We start from the raw sequence: 21,495 nt of genomic DNA on the forward strand, positions 1-21,495 counted from the left end.
TTATGTACACACACACACACACACACACACACACACACATATATATATCTATATATACACATATACATACATGTGTATCTAAGCCTATGCCTTTGTATGTATACGCTCCTATATAATATTTGTAGTATTCTTTCCTGTTCAGGTAAAACACCTATCCACTATATATTGTACATTCTTCAATTCCAATGGTAATTACCAGAAAATATGATGCCTATAAATGTTGTGTTTAATAGAGCAATTCGTAAGAAACAAATTTGAACTAACGTAATTCTTAAAATATAAATTATTTTATTGCTTATTCAGATTTAGAAGGGAAGCTCTCTTGACATTTTCAAATGATTTTACTTCGGATGCTTATAACACTGATCTCTCTTACATGCATTCAATGATTAGATACCATACAATAGCAAGTTCATTGTCCGCTTTTCCAGTTTCATTTTTATGGCTTCGTTCAAATCGGCGCTATCTCGACAGCCATCATTCACTTGTATTCTCCTGCTTTTAGAAGCATGCTGTGAGTATGCTCACTTAGATATAATTGACTTATTCGTTTAAATCTGTCATATACATTTAAATATAACGAAGACCTTTAGGGTTGCCATATTTAGAAATTACTAACGTATAACACAAACATACATACATACATATATATATATATATATATATATATATATATATATATATATATATATATATATATATATATATATATATATGTACAGAAGTACATTTATGACTATCAAATATATTTAAAGATTACTGACATATAACATACATACATATATATGTGTATATATATATATATATGTGTGTGTGTGTGTGTGTGTGTGTGTGTGTGTGTACTCCATATGTGTGTGTGTGTGTGGTTAAATACAACGAACACATAGATCATGAAACAGTGAAACACATAAACATGCTTCAAAAGTATAGTGTAAAGAAGCAAAACAAATACGAAAAGGGCATTACGTCCGATATTTCAACGTTCGAGCCTCCCTTTGTTTTCAGTAGCAAGTTTTCGGTCTATCCGAGGCTACAGTAAAAGATACTAACCTAATATAGAACCGCACTATCTCAAATGTTTTCACAATAGCATTTTCCTTTGTATATGTATTAAGACACAAATTAAAATTTTAATGTCTCCAACAGGCCTATTACTAGAGATATTATTTCAGCTTTTAGATCCCCTCATTTTGGCTTCATCTATTTCTAGGTATTCATAGTTTAAGAATGGTTTAAAATTTTGGTACAAGGCGAGCAATTTAGGTGAAGGGATAAGTCAGTTGCGTCGACCCAAGTACTCAAATGCTACTTTGTTTATCAACCTCGAAAGGATGAAAGGCAAAGTCGACCTCAGCAGAATTTGAACTCATAACTTAAAGACCGACAAAATGTTGAGCGGCATTTCTTCCGTCTTTTTGTTAGCAGTAGAGAATCCCCTTCAATCAGAAATTACTTTCTCTTCACGCGGACCTTGAGAGAAATATCCGGCAGTTAGCCTCCATATCACACTCTATGTAGATTGATATGACCCAGATTAAGTTCCTTGAATATATCTGTGGTGCCTTTCTCTTCTCTATTGGCATTTCGCAACGCCAATTCTGTCGTTTCCGTAGATATTTACCTTGTTGGCGTAGTAGTCAAAGAAAATACTGTTAAGAGTTTCTCCTCTCTCTCGTCATATTCGTCACGTAATATAGTCTGCATCGTTATATACTTTTGGCGGTTTATGATAGACAGGCTTCGATAAATTGTTGCAATCAAAAACGCTCCTCGCACTTAACATTGTGGCCTGCAGTTTTACAGCTTATACGGTGATTTTTTCGCCTACTTCTATAAATAATCTTTATCCTCAAGTATTTACCATATAAAGGCTTCCCTACTCATCGTTTCACAATAGCACTCTGTAGCTCCATTTTAGCTTAGTCCTTAGATTTTTCCGGAATTTCTTCTGTTACTTCGCCTCTATTCTTGTTGTGACCTTTTGACATTTCATCCTCTCTTGTATATATGTTGACTCCTATGGAGACAGAAGACAGGTTTTTTTTACTTGTTTTTGTCTATACTGTATAATTATTTGTACAAGATTCTAGTTATTCTTTGTTAGATATTTATGTAATTCTTTACAAAAAAACTCCGATGGTTTTTGAAAGCCATTTATGATAAAAACAATTTTCCTCTTCCAATTCGAGTATATTGCATTCGAAATACAGGTCATTGTGTTTCATTCTTTCTTGTATACTTTTCTTAATTAATTTAGCTTCTAGTTAGGAATATTATAACTATAACTAATTACTGGAATGGCCATACTATTGATGTTTATCATCTGGGTTTACTCTGCAGTTAGTTCTGTTTAAGTATTAATCTGACGCGTCTGTGTTACTCTCTAAACTTTTCTTTCGTTTGCAGCTCATTGATTCCTAATTACTCGTGAGTTTGTGTTTGTTATAATTTTTTTTTTTATCTCGTTTCTTTATCTAGAACGATATTTTTCTTATTAATTACTTTTCTTCTCTTCAAGTATGCCTTGCAGCATATCTTTTTGTTTTGATTTTTTTTTTTTTTTTTCCAAATTCAAGTTTGATTACAAATCTAAAAATAAAGCCGTGTATAATCTATAAGGATACTTATAGTTTTTTTTTTTTTTTATCCTCGGACTCTGATTATTATTGTATTTTCAAGTGTTTTATTTGAGTCTCTAACGCACTTCCGTATTGTGTAGTGCCGTGATGCGTGTAGTATGATATATCTATGGTACATATATGGCTTAATTGTAGCGTTTATTTTGTTGTTTTCAATACGATTTTATTATTTCATCAGTTGAGTAAAAGAGTATGGGTTGTTCTATATTGTTAGGTCGTTTTATTTTAAGTATTTCATATATGATGCGGGATTGGTGTTAAGTATTTTAATAATAGAAGTTCTGTTGTGTAGAATATCTATTGTCTTTGGCTGTATTCTGTTACCCGGTGAATATTGAGATGAAAGTGATCTGTGTGGCATATTGATATCATAACATCGATTAGAGATTACGCATAAGTATTGCGTAGAATGTGTATTCTCTTATATGTGTTGCCGTGATCATAATATCGAGGAATCGGTGTTCTTGAGAAAAATTTCACTTTACCCCACGTCTGCCTAACCAGTTATATGTGTACCAAGCGGATGCTGCTAAATAAACTTCTTTCTCTCTCTCTCTCTCTCTCTCTCTCTCTCTCTCTCTCTCTCTCTCTTTCACTATTCCGCTCTTCCGTTCCGGATGTGCCACTTCGTCGTGTGTTAGGGAGCCGAAAGATTTCCTATGTGTACTTCAATACATAATCACATGAAACAACCGAAATATAGTGCGTGTCATCAATCCATATTTGATTTGCTCACAACGAATGGCTGTTTGTACTCAGTCCACAGCGGTGATAATTCCTCTGTACATTGCGCATCAAAACGGTCAGTTTAAATTACTCCGCAATTGCGAAAACAGCACAATACACCTATTAGAATTCAAATCTATATACACTCGCTGAAGTAATATCACAATGCAGTTTAGATAAATTATTTACGCCCTGAATGTGTCAACGAATAAAGGTCTTTTGACTACAGCAAACCAAAACCACGATTCAGACCTAAACATAACGCATATGGTCAGCATAGCCGCGCCTGTGTCCTATTTCACTAGTAAATTGTAGATAGCTATAGTTTCTAGATAGCTGGCCTGAGCTAGCTCGTCATAAGCTCTTTGGCCAATAATATATACTTGCCTCTACTCACGGAGATTGAAATGTTTTTAAGTATTTTTGCATATTTTTGCACCTGTGTTAAGACATGTTTATATAATTTCTTTATATATTCCTTGGTTATCATTTTCGATGAATTACTGATGGGCTGAGAGATAGATGGCAAAAAAAAACAACCAATGTATTTCAAAACATATAATATATTTATAAATATCATCTTCAAAATATTCATTCTTTTTCTTTTGTGTAAGTTACAAGTAGAATATTTCACGTTCTTACACTACATTAATACACCGCGCCCATATAAGTGGAATACCACACGTTTTTATACCACATTAATACACCACACCCTCGATACTGACGTTACATATATATAATCTTCATGAAGCAGCTGTTTCACCATTGTTCTTTCAACAAAAGAAAGGTACAAGAAATTCCATTAAGTATAGATGAATATCTCACCATCTTGTGCATAACATAGATTGTCAGTTGACGGTTTTGGTGAGAGTATCAGATATTTGCAGATTCCCTCAGCTATCATCACAACAAACAGACCCATTTCACACCATCATGCTGATATCATCGCGAAGACCACCCTTATTAAATAACTACCGAATTCTACCAGATAAGAACGAAGCAGCAAAAGACTTGATATCTGATTTCTTGATGTGCTGAAATTATCGGCTACATCTTTTTCGTATGGCTCCTTAATGTCTAAAACCACAAGAACACATGGGATAATATAATTATTGATATACTGTTCTTGAGAAAAAAAATAACTTATGATTGTCATCGTTGAAGTATCTTTGAACTTAGTTCTGTTCGATCGGAGCTGATATATGGATACAAAATAAGAAAAAATTAAAAAATAAAACCAAAACCGTAAGTTGAATTTTAAGTTTGAGAGATTATTCGATGCTGTATCTAGTATATCAAGATATCACATAGAAAATATGCTGTTGGTTCGATTTTGCAAGTAGGAACCAACACTGACAACCCATTGAGTAGATTGAAGAAAATAGAGTTTGCTAAGATGAAATGATGAATGATTGATACAAACTTACAATTCAATAGTTGGGAAAGAAACCACCATTTTACAAACAACGGCCATTACATTTCTCTCTCTCTCTCTCTCTCTATCTCTCCCTCTCTCTCTCTCTCTCTCTCTCTCTCTCTCTCTCTCTATCTATCTATCTATCTCAGTTTATTCCCCTTTCTGTTTATTTCTTCGTTTTATATCTTCTCATGCACGACTATATGGATATTTTCGTATTTGTAAATACGTATGTTTAAAAGTGTGCGCGTGTGGGTGTCTGCGTGTGAGCGTGAGGGAGAGTGGTTTTTGTGCGCTTGTAGATACATAAATACTAGCAAAAACATGCACACACAGTAATTATAGAAAATAGGGGTTCAGATGAGCGGCCGAGTAACCTCCTTAGCTGTGCACAAAGACACGGTATATCAACCCACTACCAATAAATGAATATCGAAGAGATCAATATTCATAAATAACTGATTTTTGGTGGAATACAGAATAACCTTAAAACAGAACATTGTTAACGCACAGGTAATTCATTAACTGAACTTGCAGGAAATATAGAAAAATAAACAGACAGTCAGTCCTACGGACGGACAGACTGACGGACGGACGGACGGACGGATAGACAGACAGGCAAGCAGGCAGGCAGATAGACAGATATACAGAGAGACAGTCAGACATACAGACAGACAGACAGACAGATAGATAGATAGATAGATAGATAGATAGATAGATAGATACGGAGAGAGAGAGGAAGAGAGAGAGAGATGAATAGATAGATAGATAGATATATAGATAGATAGATAGATAGATAGATAGATAGATAGATAGATAGATGAATGGATGGAGAGACAGAAAGACAGAGAAATGGAAAGTGAGAGAGGGGGGAAGGAGAGAGGAGGGAAGGAGAGAGGGGGGAAGGGGAAAGGAGAGGGGATTTTAAGTATGGCAACGAATATATTGACACAACTTTTAATAGAATACGAAGTTTAAGAAATGCCGGCAGCATAGATAGTATTCAACTATGTATCTCCTTCAACGAACGTGACTGTTCTTTAAAAATCACCATTGTTAAAACTCAGCAAGGTCTTTGATCATAGAATCATACCAAAAATTATAGATTTTTTTTTTTTTTTTTTACTGATCTCCGATAAATTTGCATTGCGAATACACTTTACATGTTCTCGTCATAAACATATTCGTTAAGTTAGTGTTAACACCTTTAATACAGGCAGATGTAAAATGTTAACTACACGTAATTATGTGGCGAGGGTAAGGAATGAAAAGAAAACACTAGTCGCTAACTAAAGTTTTGAGGTGTTATTTCATCATCATCATCATCATCATCATCATCAGCATCATTACTAAGGCTGTGTGCTTGCAGAATCGTTAGCACGCCGGGAGAAATGCTTAGCGGTGTTTCGTCTGCCGCTACGTTCTGAGTTCAAATTCCGTCGAGGTCGACTTTGTCTTTCATTCTTTTGTCCTGTTTTCAGGCCCGGATTTTATTTTTAAGATTTTAAGGTCAAGTCTTTTGCATACTTCTTCCGATTTATATGAAAATAGTGGATGATCGACTTGTTCCATCTTGTTGTACCTTATATCACAGTTAAAGTTTGCTCTACTCTGAATTTCTAAAACACAAATTGTTTGTTTCTTGGATGGATCTCAAAATTATATTTATATATATCTTCATTTATATATATCTTGATTTATATATATCTTGATTTATATATATCTTGATTTATATATATTTTGATTGAGCAAAATATATGATCAAATGAATTCTAAACGGGACCATCCCGTCTGTATTTTTTTTGTTCATAACGAATGAGGCAATATTATTGATTGTATTGTCCCTTTTCAGCTTCCAATGTAATTTGTGAGAGCCTTGGCGCTTAATTTTACTCGGAAAATTCCAACCTGATGTTTCCCTTCAAATGTCACATGCTAGACTTTCCACTCTGTTCACAGAGTAATAATACAAGGGGAAATATTTTAAGCGCCTTAGTTTGGTGCTTTATCATGTGTGATAACTCAGCAGTACACCCTACTTGAAGTTACAGAATAGACTTTAATTCTGTTTTAGATTTGATATTTTGACAACATTAGAAAGATAACATATATATACATATATATATATATATATATATATATATATATATATATATATATATATGTGTGTGTGTGTGTGTACGTGCGTGTGTGTGTGTGTGTATCAACTACGGTTTATCAAGAGTTAAAGCAATGAAGGTCAAATGAAAAGCACACAAAACTGAAACCTAAACCAGCTCATTGATTCTGCTAAAGGAAGATTATCTCAACTGTAAAATATTTGCTATGAATTGAAGTATTTTATATTTCTTTTACAGCTGTTTGCATCAAACCTTTCTCTTTATTTAACCAGTAGATCTTATGCGTCTCTGTATTTGATTCTATATTTAAAACGCTACAGCTTATACTCGTATTCACTGCAATACGTAGATAAGGTTTACAGCCAAAATGTCACAAGTTCTGTATCATAACCTCGATGATTTACATTGATGTCGCCCACGTCAGAATCATTTAGGCTTTAATATAATGTACGTTACAATAAGATATCTGTTGTTCGTATGCCAAATTCAACTGACTTTTATCCACATGCTTTTCATTGACTTCCCTCTATCTTTTGTTCAAAGCCACTATTTCATTCAGAGGTTAACTATATTGAACATATAGTTTATCTTTTATTCTGGTATCTATCAAATTTCAGATTGACGGATCCTTGTTTGACTTAGTCATATAATACACAATCAAAATTATAATACTCCTTGCAATAATATCAAGAATGGCCTCATTTTCGTATCCAAATTATCAGTTATCCGCTAAAGTATTCATATTTATCACACCATGTTTTGCAATTATATCAACTACAACTATTAGCAATCACTAATATATCCCATTATCAATTCTGACAATGCATAGCCGAATGTTGATATTCCAAAACCTTTCATACATTCTATAGATACAAACACTATAATCCCTTATATTATCTCAAATAACGAAAACTATCCATCAAGAAATATACTCATATCATATTGAATGTTGAATTGTCAGAGACGATAAAACTAACGGACAACTGGTATTATAGATAATTGACTTCGTCTATACTACTTCCAATATCCAATTGCAGTTGTGCTTGAAGCTTCATTTCAGCCTTGTTGACGTACATAAGATGAGATCTAGATGAGATCTAATAAATATTTTACTTGGGCCCATTCAAACAATGTAACCTCATAAAACAAATGCCTGCAACCGAAGAAAGACATATATATATATATATATATATATATATATATATATATATATATATATATATATATATATATATATATATATATATATATATAAAAGATAATAAGAGTGAAAAAACTACAGAAGGCTTGTGTTACATGGTTAAAGTATATATTTAAATTATGTCAGAAAAATGTTATAAAATTGTTTGGATATATAAACATTGTATTTGGAGAAATAACCGGTTTCGTGTTGTTTTTTCAAATTTCTCTACTTCATTGTAACATGTGTTCGCTCCCTCTCTCAATACAAATAAGTATATGTATGTATGTGTGTTAGTGTGTTGGTGTATGTGTATACGTAAATAGATATGTATATATATATACATATATATATATATATATATATACGCATATATATATGTATATATATATATATATGGATATATGTGTGTGTGTGTGTGTGTGCGTGCGTGCGTGTGTGTGTGTGTGTGTGGAAAGTAGATGAGAGAGGAACTACTAATGTTCTTTTTCCTTCTTGGGCTCATTTAAAGAACTTTACTTTTACTGTGCAATAATACTTGCGCCGGACGAAATCCTTATATATATTCTTTACATACAACATTTACATTTGAAGTAATATCCTTCATTACGCTCATAATACGAAGATGGCGCTCTATCATTTAATACAACAGCCTCAAATTTCTATCTACATCATACGAATACTGTTCTCTCGTATACACGCTTCATGTGCATAATACACATTGACATAACTAGATATAATTGCTTTATATAATTGGTTATTGGAGATTTAAAACATCGACACTTCATAGAATATTTTACAATAAACATCCATGCGTAACTCAAAATAAAAACTAAATGACTCCATTTATATATATATTTCTCTACTCCATTTTGTTTCTTTTGACACAAGATACACGCTTCTCTATCTCTCAAGCGTCATTCTCTACTATCTCTCTCTCTTCGTAATATATATGAATATACATATATATATATGCATATATACAAACATATATATATGATATATATGTAAATATATTTATATACATATACATATATATATATATATATATATATATATATATATATATATATATATATATATATATATATATATATACACGCACACACACACATACATCTCATTTGTTTGGAATAGTTATATAGTGAAGATCTTACTAAACATTAAATTTCGTTCCACGAGCGATGCCTACATATAAATATATATTCAAATATTCAATCGCATACACTAGTACATACACACATACACACACACACACATACTCACGCCCACACACAAATATAAACTTAGCAGTCCTCAGTGCGTATAAATTTTGTGTGCGCGTATGTGTGCGTGAGAGAGAGAGAGAGAGAGAGAGAGAGAGAGAGAGAGAGAGAGAGAGTATATCACTAATGATATTTTAAAGTGAGACTTTTCGATTTGTCTCTATATGTGAAAGCGTGCAGCGATTCTCTACTAAATTCATATTCCCTATTCTTGAACAACCTGCCCTCACATTGAGCCTCAGCAGATGATTTTAAAAGGTTTAACGCCCACCAATTGCAATTGTTTATTATAATACTTCAAATGTGGAGCTGTGGTCCTTGCCTGCTTATTTAATCAAGACGATTTGCAGCTCTCTAGATTTGAACAGCATGAAATAAGTGACACGAGGTCACGGGTTTGTCGTTTTAATAGTTGGAGGCGAGATCTATGATGAATGACCACTTTGGCCATGTGCTGTTTGACGCAATATAACGCCAGCGGAACTAATGCGAGTCGGTATAGATTAAACGAATATACTACTTATATATGCGTGTTTATGGAAGTCAGAATATCTATCTGTCTACCATCTAACTTCTCTTCACACAGACACACTCTCTCTCACACACACAATCACACACACATATATATATATATGGTTCTTGCATATGCGAGTTTGGCGGTGCGTATCATGTATTTGTGTGAGTATATATGACTAATGCTCACAGGTGTACTTTGTAAATTAAGTTTCAAAGCCAATCTTGTTATTGCGTAACTGCAATCGTTGTAGGTAGCCGTAACTATAAAGGTGAAAGGAGGTCTGTTAGTTCGTATTTGTCAATGTCAGCTATTCCTTTAATGATGACTTAGGAAAGGTGTTAATGCTATAAGTATAATCTATGGACTCTTGTATTTCATGCAGTTTCAGTGTTATCCGACGCTCTGCAACTGTTTCGACGCAAATTTCGAACTAATATGTGAATGTATGATAATTTCTACTTGCGTACAATATCCTACTTTCCTCATAGGAGATTGTTATCTTCTATCTGTTATCTTTTGCGTGTTTCAGTCATTGGACTGGGGCCTGCTGGAGCACAGCCTTGTAAATTTAACTCGAACAAATTCACCCCAATATTATTTCCTAATTAACTTTTCGAAAAACACTTCAATGAGTAAGGTCTTCTCTATCCTCATTCTGGCCTTTAAACGCCCGTACGATCTAAACAATTCAGGCTGTTCTCCGAATCAAGCCGTATTTTTTTTAAAAGCTGTTAAATATATACTACATGTTGAGTTCTCTAATCTGGAGTGGTATTATTCGGATTTAAAGGATACGAAATTAATTTCAATAACAAAATCAACCACAGCAAAAAGTTTAAGCATCTGTAAACAGTGTACTGGAGCCATGAGAAACGTTTGGATATTACGATCGTCTGTCTTTACGTTCTGAGTTCAAATTCTGCCGAGATCGACTTGGCCTTTCGTCCTTTCGGGGTCGAATTAAGTATCTGGGGTCGATCTAATCAACTGGAAACCTCCCCACAAAAATTCAGGCCTAGAAAAGTATGTTGTGACAGTTACAGAATATAGAAAATGTTAGGAAACTAACATGTGGGAAAATAAATTAAAATTGTAAAGCAAAATAAAAATAATAGAAGTAGTAAGGAATGGTAAGAACGTCATTTCAAGGTGCTATCATAATCCACGGTGTTGCATGTTATGGTAAAGAAAGTCCCTTCCAGTAGAAATTTCCGCAGGCTGTGAGGGTTACATCGCGTTTCAATTATACCGGGGAAATTACGAGGGTAAGACGTTGTGGAGTGAGTTTAATGGTATGTTCTATGTCATAGGGGCCAGAAGTAAGAGGCTCACTGCTATTTAATAGAACATCATAAAAGGAATTGGCAGAATTAACTTAACTTGAACCTTTTTGTGACAATTCAATACATAAGTGTATCAATGGAAGAAAAATTAGGTAAAACCAAGGGCGATGTTATTACTTGTTACTTATGAACAGAAAACTAATCCATAGAGGTATTGGGATTAGGGTAGAACCTCATGGTACACATAGCTGTAAGAGTTTAGTATTTGTACATTCATTTGTTCTTATTTGTTTATTTTCATTTATCAATTTATTTACTTATTTATTTGCTTATTTCATTCGTTTATTTGGATCACTTGAACATATGATTATAATCAATTAATAAATAGATATAATGGATTGTTTACAGGGTGATGTTTGTCGATTATTTACCTTCTCCGTTTTCTTATTTGCCTTGTATATATAATATATATATATATATATATATATATATATAGATAGATAGATAGATAGATAGATAGATAGATAGATAGATAGATAGATAGATAGATAGATAGATAGATAGATAGATAAATAGATAGATAGATAGATAGATAGATATATTTACATAGATAGATAAGGATGCCTCTGTGTGTGTGCCTGTGAGTGTGGGTGTAAGTAATTGAAATGTATCGAACCGCCTACATACAAATCTATCGATTGCTATAGTAACTACGTATTGTATTATAAGGTAGATGTATGTGTCTTCTTATTTGGCACTTCTATGTGTGGTCTGAGAAACGATTGCGATAAATAGAAAATGTGTTCCGTGAAGCCGGAGCATTGAAGTGTGTGTAATGTAGCTGGTTGTTTCACTTCAATAAGTATGCCAGTCGTTCACGATAACCCGCTGAATATCATTAAATTGATATACTTGCTAACATTTCTCTGATAATGCATTTCTGCTCCACCACCATTTAATTTTCCAATAAGCCCAAGATGTCTCCTACGCAAACACTTGCAAATGCCTAATTTATGTATTTTTGCTCCCTCTTTCTCCACCCTTATCTCATCACACATTAATCAATAGCGTTGTTCCTTTAATTTGCTTACATTCGCAATTGATTTTGAATTCATCGATACGTCTTCAGCAAAAGGAATTGTTCTTAGAAGGATGTTAGAATGAGGAAGAATCGGTAATATTTTCAATACAGTTGTAATCTCTACTCAACGAGGAAGGACGCTGTTTATTGCTATTCGTTAATGCATTTATATACGTATATATAATATGATATGCATATCGCATCTTTCTGAAGCTACTGTAACGAAAGAACATTTGAGATTTAATACCAATATGTGGACCGTTATTGATTAAATCGTGAAAGGTGCATTGTTGCATCTTTATAGAATAACGCAAGGTATTGATAGGATATACTTTTCTCTATTCATGTTCCTTTTCATTTAAATTGCTCATATTATTAAACACGGGCGTCATTGACGTACGATTAGACAACGAATCTTCATGTATAATATCTGTGCTCTTTGTTTTCTTTTATATATCTAAATATTACACAAAAAGCGTTTGTCATAAAAGAAGACATTATATCATAGGGTATGTATTTTAAATATCCGACTGTTGTAGTAGTAGTTGTTTTTGTTGCATTAGCTATCCAAATACATAATCTCACATTTCGTGAAAGCCGTCAAAGAATGTGAATATATAATTAGCTTAGAAATATAAGTTTCGAAAGTTAGATGTGTCAGCTAAGAAATAATTGACACATATTATCGCTAGAAACTAGTCTGAACTACATCCGATCCAATCCAAACACAAGTCTTTCTGTCACATTACAATGCTTATATTTTGCAGGGAAAGGGAAAGAGAACGATTTATCAGCATTTTGAACCCATTGAGTTTTGTTACTGGCGAAATAAGTATTTCTACAAAGATTGGCAATATTTATTTCAGCATCATGAATAAACTAATATCAATATTTGAATGAAATACAATACATCAGAGCAGTGAACAAGATAATAATAAAAAAATCCTTTTTAATACTCTATCAACAATATGTATGTAAACTATTAACAGTTCTATAAAAACATCATGTATGTACAATAAAAGGGACAACATTAAAAGGGAGATTCGAAGGCCTATTAACTGATGATTGCAATCTATAATCCTACTAAGGTCACCGACAAATTCTATATAATCTAAATATGCTTCTTCACATTTGCAAAAATAGGTATAGATTTTATTTATAAAAGTAAATATGTAATTCTACCGCCAATATTCATTTATTTATGACATCGCATGTGTGAAAAAGGTTGGACTGTCCCGTCGAAGAGGATGTGCCAGAGTTCAGATTTTTCTGAACGACCAATACAAATGATTTTTATAGTGATCAACTACATGTGCTGTACGATAACTCATTCCCTCCATCAAATCGACTTGCCTGAACAGGTGCACGGTGTGCCACGTGTCAAGTGTCGCAGGACAACGTGAGATTAAATGTGTTGCCCAAGAACACACTGCACCAACCCTTCTTGGAATTAAAACTACGATCACACAATCGTGAGTGCAACACCCTAATCACCCACCAATTAATGTCTGAATAGACGATTGAAGATTGAACGAAGATTTCTTGCCTTTTGCATATATGACGGCGTAAGTAGTTTGAGAGAAAACCTGGATATACGTGACAACAGACATACCATGGTCTGGTATGGCCATGTAATGCATATGGACGAAGATGTTTGCATCAAGAAGTGTCTATCTCTAATTGTAGATGGAAACGTGTGGTAGGGGTAAACCCAGGAAGACGTGGGACGAATTGGTGAGAAAGGATCTACAGACATTAGGACTCGTAGAGGTGATGGCAAGGGAGTGAGACTCCTGCCAGTTTGCTGTACTTGAAAAGATACGTCAAGCTAAGTACAAGCACGGTTACCCTTACATACAACCCCCTCTAGCTGAGCATCCCTAACCTTGCGGGCTTGTAGGTGTTGGTTCTACGTAAAAATTCCCCGGCCCCGTGCTGTTGCGTAAAAGCACCCAGTACACTCTGTAAAGTGATCGGCATTAGGAAGGGCATCCAACCGCAGAAAGCATGCCAAAAAAGACATGATGTCTCAACGACCCTTCAGCTGTTCAATTCCTGTCAGATCGGTTAATCCTTACCAGCATGGAAAACGGATGTTAAACGATGATGAGGAGGAGGATGGGGAGGAATATATTCAGTATCGTTGTATTCATTACAGATTAAACAGCAGCGTTTGTTCTTTAAAAAATAATTCAAAACAATATATATATATATATATTTAAATTAAATAATTTATTACCCATAATTATAATATTATATTGGTAAGAGGATTACGAAATCATGACTCATGGTGATTTTGAAATCCGTTGCTGTGGACGGTATCTTTAAACAAATCAGTAAAAGAAAATAAAGCGCCTTAGAAACAATTTTAACGTTGAATAATTACGCAACCAATTTGTATGAACAATTAAAACCTCAGATAACCATCGTGAAAACGTATTGAAAAATGTTATTTTTGAGTCATAAATATTTTAAGTGGTATAATCATTGGTTGAAAATCCAGGATCAAAATATTCGTAGTTATTTAGAATATTAAGCCTCGTGTTAGTGCATGTTTTAAAATAAAACGGCATTAATAATTAAACAGCATCAGTAAAATTCCTGTAATCCTTCTTGGCAAGAAAACGAGGGATACTAAAATGAGATATTTTGCTGTTTTATTGTTCAGTGACAATTTTTTTCAATAGCAAAATCCATGTTTACAATATTGAAAAATTTTGGTTTTTATTTTGATCGTTTTGGACATCGCTTGTTAATAATAAGCGTTAATATACAAATTAATGCTAATATTATTAATAGCCGTTAAAATATTAATGCGTTTTAGAATAAAATTTTTGTAACAACTACTTTTATTAGAAATGAATTTCAATTTTGTAAAATTTCTTGTTTCCTGACATGTAAAATATTTAGCACGTGGTATCGATTTGAGCGGCCACAAAGGCAGTTAGGTTATTGTAACAAATATCAGTAAAGAACTTTCTATGAACTCGGTCAATGAGCTAAATAGAGTAGCCAAATCATGTTTTATCATGCTAAAAACATTGAATGTCTGTATGTAAAGAATATTGCATCTGAAAATCCTGAGAATAGGTTATATTTGATCACGATCAAGGCAAATATTTTGAGGATAAACCAGAAAAGGAACTACGAGTAAACTTCCTGTCAGTACTGGTACTACTACTACTACTACTGCTGCTGCTACTGCTGCTGCTGCTGCTGCTGCTGCAGCTACTACTACTACTACTACTACTACTAATAATAATAATAATAATAATAATAATAATAATAATAATAATCCTTTCTACTATAAGCACGAGGTCTGAAATTTGGAGAGAGGGGACTAGTCGATTACATCGACACAAGTGTTTCACTGAGATTTAATTTCTCGACACCTGAAGGATGAAATGCAAAGTCGACCTCGGAGGAACTTGAACTCGCTTCAGGCGAAATACAGCTAAGCATTTCGTCCAGCGAATAATAACAACAACAACAATAATAATAATAATAATAATAATAATAATAATAATAATAATAATAATAATAATAATAAATGGATGTGCTCCACCGGGCTCTCCATTCAAAAACAGATCTAATCTAATAATATCGGTGGAATAGGATAAAATAACATGTGGAAGACTTGAAGGAAGCAGCTTTTTAATGAAAATAATCGCAAAAACGAAATTTCAATGCCATACAAAGCACAGTTTCTGCCGTGCACCACATCTCAATGAAACATATGCGAAACGCCAAATCAATATCGGAAATCTTAGAAATTATAAAATATAAATTGAACAAAAGATTAAGTACGCAAAATGATTAATTAAGCATACTCACGAATGTCTACATTATCATATATACATTATAGTACCCATAGGACTACACATACATCTCAATGTTTACACAACTACGTGAAATTTACACAGCTATGTGAGTTTAGAGAGTGAACAGTTCATAAGTTTAAAAACACCACAAAAAACTATGCCCGGAGATAGATCTATCAACAAATAAAAATGCAGACGAATACAGATCTGTTAGCCTTAAGAAGTTATGTTACGAGCAATGCTTTCATTCAGAGAACTTGAAGGCGTGTTGTCTCAAAAATTTAACCCTAAATAGACAGATCCGTCCCCTAATGTCGACGTCCAAGCTCATCATGCCTCAATGATAAAAATGCAAAATACAAACCGCATCGCCGTCACCAGTATCACGAAGGGCCGGGTACTGGTTCAAATCTTCCCGACACAAAGGAGCTTGTTATATGGCACCTTAGTCATATCACCAACTTGAATTTCTAAATTGTTGTCTGCTGAGGTCTCTGGGTGAGAGTTGAAGTCTACTTGTACAAATACAAAGCAAACGTCCAACATATAGTAATAATGAAATTAATGTTGTATTTGTGAATTTTTCGAATACGAAATCAAGTATAGACACCACTCGAGTTCAAGATGGAGATTCCTTTCATTCACTAGCAAAGTTTCAGAAATATTCATGGATATTTAAGCAACTTGATTTTCTCAGATTGAGTTGACAGATTTATTTTTTCACTCACAATCAAACAGCCCCCAAAAATCGCATATATACACGCATGCACTCGTGTAAAAATATGCTAAATGTATAACGTGTATTACCTGCCATTCGTACAAAATTGCATACATGTGTGAGTGTGTATGCGTAGCGAAAAACTGGACAAAATGGTCAGTTGAAGACATTAATATATCTGAGTGCGTGTGCGTGTGTGTGTGTGTGTGTGCGTGCGTGTATAAGTGCGCAAATATGCGTGTATATGAATACATACATACGTTTATATATATATATATATATATATATATATATATATATATATATGTGTGTGTATATATATATACATGTATATATATAGAGAGAGACGCATATATATATGTATATGTGTATATATAAATACGTATGTATAGATATGCATATATATATATATATATGCGCATGTGTATATATACACGTATATATATACACACATACACACACACATATATATATATATATATATATATATATATATATATATATATATGTATGTATGAATGTGTACGCGTATATTTATATATATATATATATATATATATATATATATATATATATATATATATATATATATATATATATATACATATCTTTATACTGACATATATATCAATATCAGTATATATGTACATACATTGATATACATACATAAAGCTCCCACATACGTGTATATGTATGAATACGCGTATGTACATACACACACACACACACACACACACACACACACATATATATATATATATATATATATATATATATATATATATATATATATATATATATGTGTGTGTGTGTGTGTGTGTGTGTGTGTGTATACACTGCATATATTATACCGCCATTTCGTGTCCTCGCAAAATATAAGCTAGATTAGCTGCTGTTACGTTACTTTGTTCTTTATTATATACTGTACAGCATTTATATTTATTTTATAAACCACTCATTTACTACTGTTACGTTTGTCTTCATATATGATCTGTTCCATTGTTTTACCATTGAGTTTTGATAATACTGCTGAAAAGCATTATATTTTGCACGCTTCTTATTATTATTACCTCTATTTTATAACCTTGTACTATCTCAAAATAGCATTATTCCCTATAACCTGTCATTTTTTTAATATATACCCATATGCATACAAATATATATATATATATCTATATTTTTACTTGCGTTTTAGTTCTTTCTTTGGAGGATACAGGTATTTATCATTCTTTATATTTTATGTCCCTATTCGTCTGTCGCTGTTCGGTATTTATTAACTGATATATGTTTTAATATCTATATTTGCTTGACATAGTTTCATATTTTCATGTAGTGTTCTTTATTTTTATTTTCACAATTCTTTATATGCATGGGCGAAAGATCTGTGCAATAATAATAATAACAATAATAATAATAATGAACGACAACAATATAATAATATAACAACAGCAACAAAAATATTAATAAAATGACTATTATCATCATCATCATTATTATTATTGTTGTTGTTGTTGTTGTTTTTATTATTATTATTATTATTATTATTATTATTATTATTATTATTATTATTATTATTATTATTATCGTTATTATTGTTTCAATAAATTGGGTAGAGTCATAGCTTGAGATAACACCAAATGTGAAACAAAGGAAGTTGTGGCATATATCAGAACTCTTATATACGAAAAGCAAGATGAAAAAATATCAAAATATCAAATATAAAAATACTTGATAATTTGCATGTTGTAATTCATATACATTATATATAAGTGTGCCTGTGTGTTTGTGTGTATGTGTATACATCTATTAATCGTACGAATTATAATTTGGGGCGGAAAAACTAAAGCGTGTTTCATATTTTCTTCTATATAGTTTACCTAAGCTTGACTATTGCTACCAAAGTTATCATTGCTTAAATGTAACCCCACAGTTTTTAGATATTTGTATATTACATTGACAACACAGTTAAATTTTGTTTGTGCTCTGATCGTGGTCTATATTCTAATACTTGTTTTATTCGATATCATTTCGACTGTCTTTTCGATAGCATTGACTGGGCGTATGTGATATATTTATGATATGTATTTTTTTCCAGATTTTTTGTACTCACAGCCACAATTGATGGCAGTTATTTAGGTGCATATACTGCCTAGATCTCTCGTGCTTCTGATTATATTCATATATGACTACTTTCACGACATTCTTAGTAATAGGAACAACAGTAGTAGTAGTAGTAGTAGTCATTATTATTGGAATTAGTATTATTACTTTTATTATTATTACTATATTATTATTATTATTATTATTTTATGTTTGACTTTTGTTTTGCATTTGTACAAGTTGGATCCAAGTCTCACCCAGAGACCTCAAGAGACAACAAGTTAGAAGTTCATGTAGGTGTTATGCCTAGGGTACCATATATTTGGATTTGTACAGTTTTGTTCAAGTGAATGTTTAAGAAACCATAAGAAAATTATGTTTGCTTTAAAATTTGAGATCACATAGACAGTATTTTACGTAGGATATGGGCAGTTCCCATGAGCACTATCTTTTGGACTTCAGCCATTTTGGGGTTTCCTGGTATCTGAGCTAGGTAGTAATCAGCCCGTTTCGCTGTCATTCCCAGGGCACCTATGACAATAGGTATTGTTTTCGTCTTCAGATTCCACATTTTGCTAATTTCTATTTCAAGATCTTTATATTTGCTCAGTTTTTGGTAGGTCTTGACAGATACGTTTATATCAATTGGGACAGTCATATCAATGAGGAGGCATGATTTTTGTCTGAAGTCTTTCAGTATGATGTCTGGCCTATTTGCGTCTATCTTTCTGTCAGTTTGAATGGTGAAGTTCCAGAGGAGTGCAATGTGATCATTTTCAAGTACTGGGGGTGGTTTGTGTTCCCACCAGTTTTTATCATGGGGCAAGTCCAGGTTTTTGCATATTACCCAGTGAATATATTGTGCAGCTCTATCATGCCTGTTGAGATACTCTGTAGGCGCAAGCAGACTGCACATGGAGACAACATGATCGATGGTCTCATTTTGTTGTTGGCATATACGACATAATGGGGAGCTGCCGTTCTTTAATATGTTGGCCTGGTAGTTCTTTGTAGGTAGGCATTGATCTTGGGCTGCTATGATAAACCCCTCTGTTTCTGATTTCAATCCAGAGGCCATTAACCATTGGTGGGTAAGGGCTTTGTCAATATCTGCATTATTCGCTCTCTTTGGGTATTTGCCATTGAGAGGTTTTCCATGCCATTTTTCAGTCATAATAGCTAAGGCAGCAATTTTAGCACGGGTTTTCAAGCGCTTAGCTTTTTCTGTAGGTGTTTCTAGTTCGTCTAATTCTTGAATTTGTTGCAATTGGAATTCACTTAGATATTCCTTTGCCTGTTTTGTTACTGAGTAAGATGCTTTCTTGCTTTCATATTTTAAGACAAGTTTTAGCATCCAGTCCTCAGAGTTTTTCATATAGGTGTCTAGGCCAATTGTGGCTACCTTCATTGATAATGCCAGCTGTAGTAGTCCTCGACCTCCCTCTTTTCTTGGCAGATAAAGACGTTCTATATCTGCCTTAGGGTGGTGCATTCTATGCATTGTCAACAGTTTTCGTATTTTTCTGTCAACATTACATATTTCAGTAATTGACCAGTTAACGATGTTGAAACTGTAAGTCACGACTGGTATGGCTAGAGCATTGATCGCTTCGATCCTGTTTCTCGCGTTCAGCTCTGTCTTCAGTATTGCTCTCACCCTGCGATAACATTCTCTTCTGATCCTTTCCCTCATCACTGAGTGCTTGATATTGTCCCCTTCAATTACCCCTAGGTATTTGTAGCTCTCCGCTGGTTCTAACTCTTTTATGACATTTTGCTGGTCAAGGTTCACATTAGATGTATTTGTCATTTTTCCTTTGATAAAGATAGCTTTTGCACATTTATCAAGGCCAAATTGCATCCTGATGTCATCACTGAATTGTTTAACAATCGCTAGTAGGCCTTTGAGTTGTTGGTCATTTTTTGCAAAGAGCTTTAAATCATCCATGTAAATGAGATGATTTATATTTTTATCAAATATTTTATAACCATACTGTGCATCATTGAGCAATTTTGAGAGCGGTATTAGGGCTAGACAGAAGAGGAGTGGTGATAGTGAGTCACCCTGGAAAATGCCACATGAAATTCTTACATCTCCAGCATTTAGAGATTCATTGTCATTGTTCAACATCAGTGTGGTTCTCCATGATCTCATACTTACAGATAAAAAGTTTCGCAGAGTAGGAGCTATTTTATACATTTCCAGACATTTCCTAATCCAGCTATGTGGTAGGCTATCAAAGGCCTTTTTATAGTCTATCCAGGCTATTGACAAGTTTTTGTGTCGCTTGTGACAATCTTCTAAGATCATCTTATTGATGAGTAGCTGATCTTTACAACCATAAGATCCACGTTTACATCCCTTTTGCTCATTAGGGAATATGCTACTTTCTATTAAAAAACTATAGGTGTACTCGGTTAGGACAGATGTTAGCGTCTTATACATTGTTGTTAAGCAGGTTATGGGGCGATAATTTTTTGGTTCGTTTGTTTCCTCATTTTTTGGAAGCAGGAATGTTAAACCATTAACTAGCCAAGAGGGCATCAAACTAAGATTTTGCAAAACATCGTTGTAAAGTTTTGTTAGCAGTTCATGGCTTTCTGGGAAGGCATTCAACCAGAAGTTAG

General features: G+C 33.3%; 1 protein-coding gene across 3 annotated transcripts in view; it reads left to right on the plus strand.

Moving 5' to 3' along the window:
* Positions 1–21,495, plus strand: part of LOC128249177 (lachesin-like) — an 822,107-nt gene that overhangs the window by 464,712 nt on the left and 335,900 nt on the right. For 2 of the 3 annotated variants that reach the window (XM_089361058.1, XM_089361059.1), the window contains exon 2: positions 17,963–17,983. The exons of the other annotated variant lie outside the window; for it this stretch is intronic. In XM_089361058.1, coding sequence (XP_089217184.1) covers positions 17,963–17,983 — 21 coding nt within the window. The remainder of the gene's footprint in view (positions 1–17,962; positions 17,984–21,495) is intronic. 3 annotated transcript variants of the gene reach the window in all.

The sequence above is a fragment of the Octopus bimaculoides genome, chromosome 12 (genome assembly GCF_046866305.1).
Source record: "Octopus bimaculoides isolate indiv1 chromosome 12, ASM4686630v1, whole genome shotgun sequence".
In the NCBI taxonomy this organism is placed as follows: domain Eukaryota; kingdom Metazoa; phylum Mollusca; class Cephalopoda; order Octopoda; family Octopodidae; genus Octopus; species Octopus bimaculoides.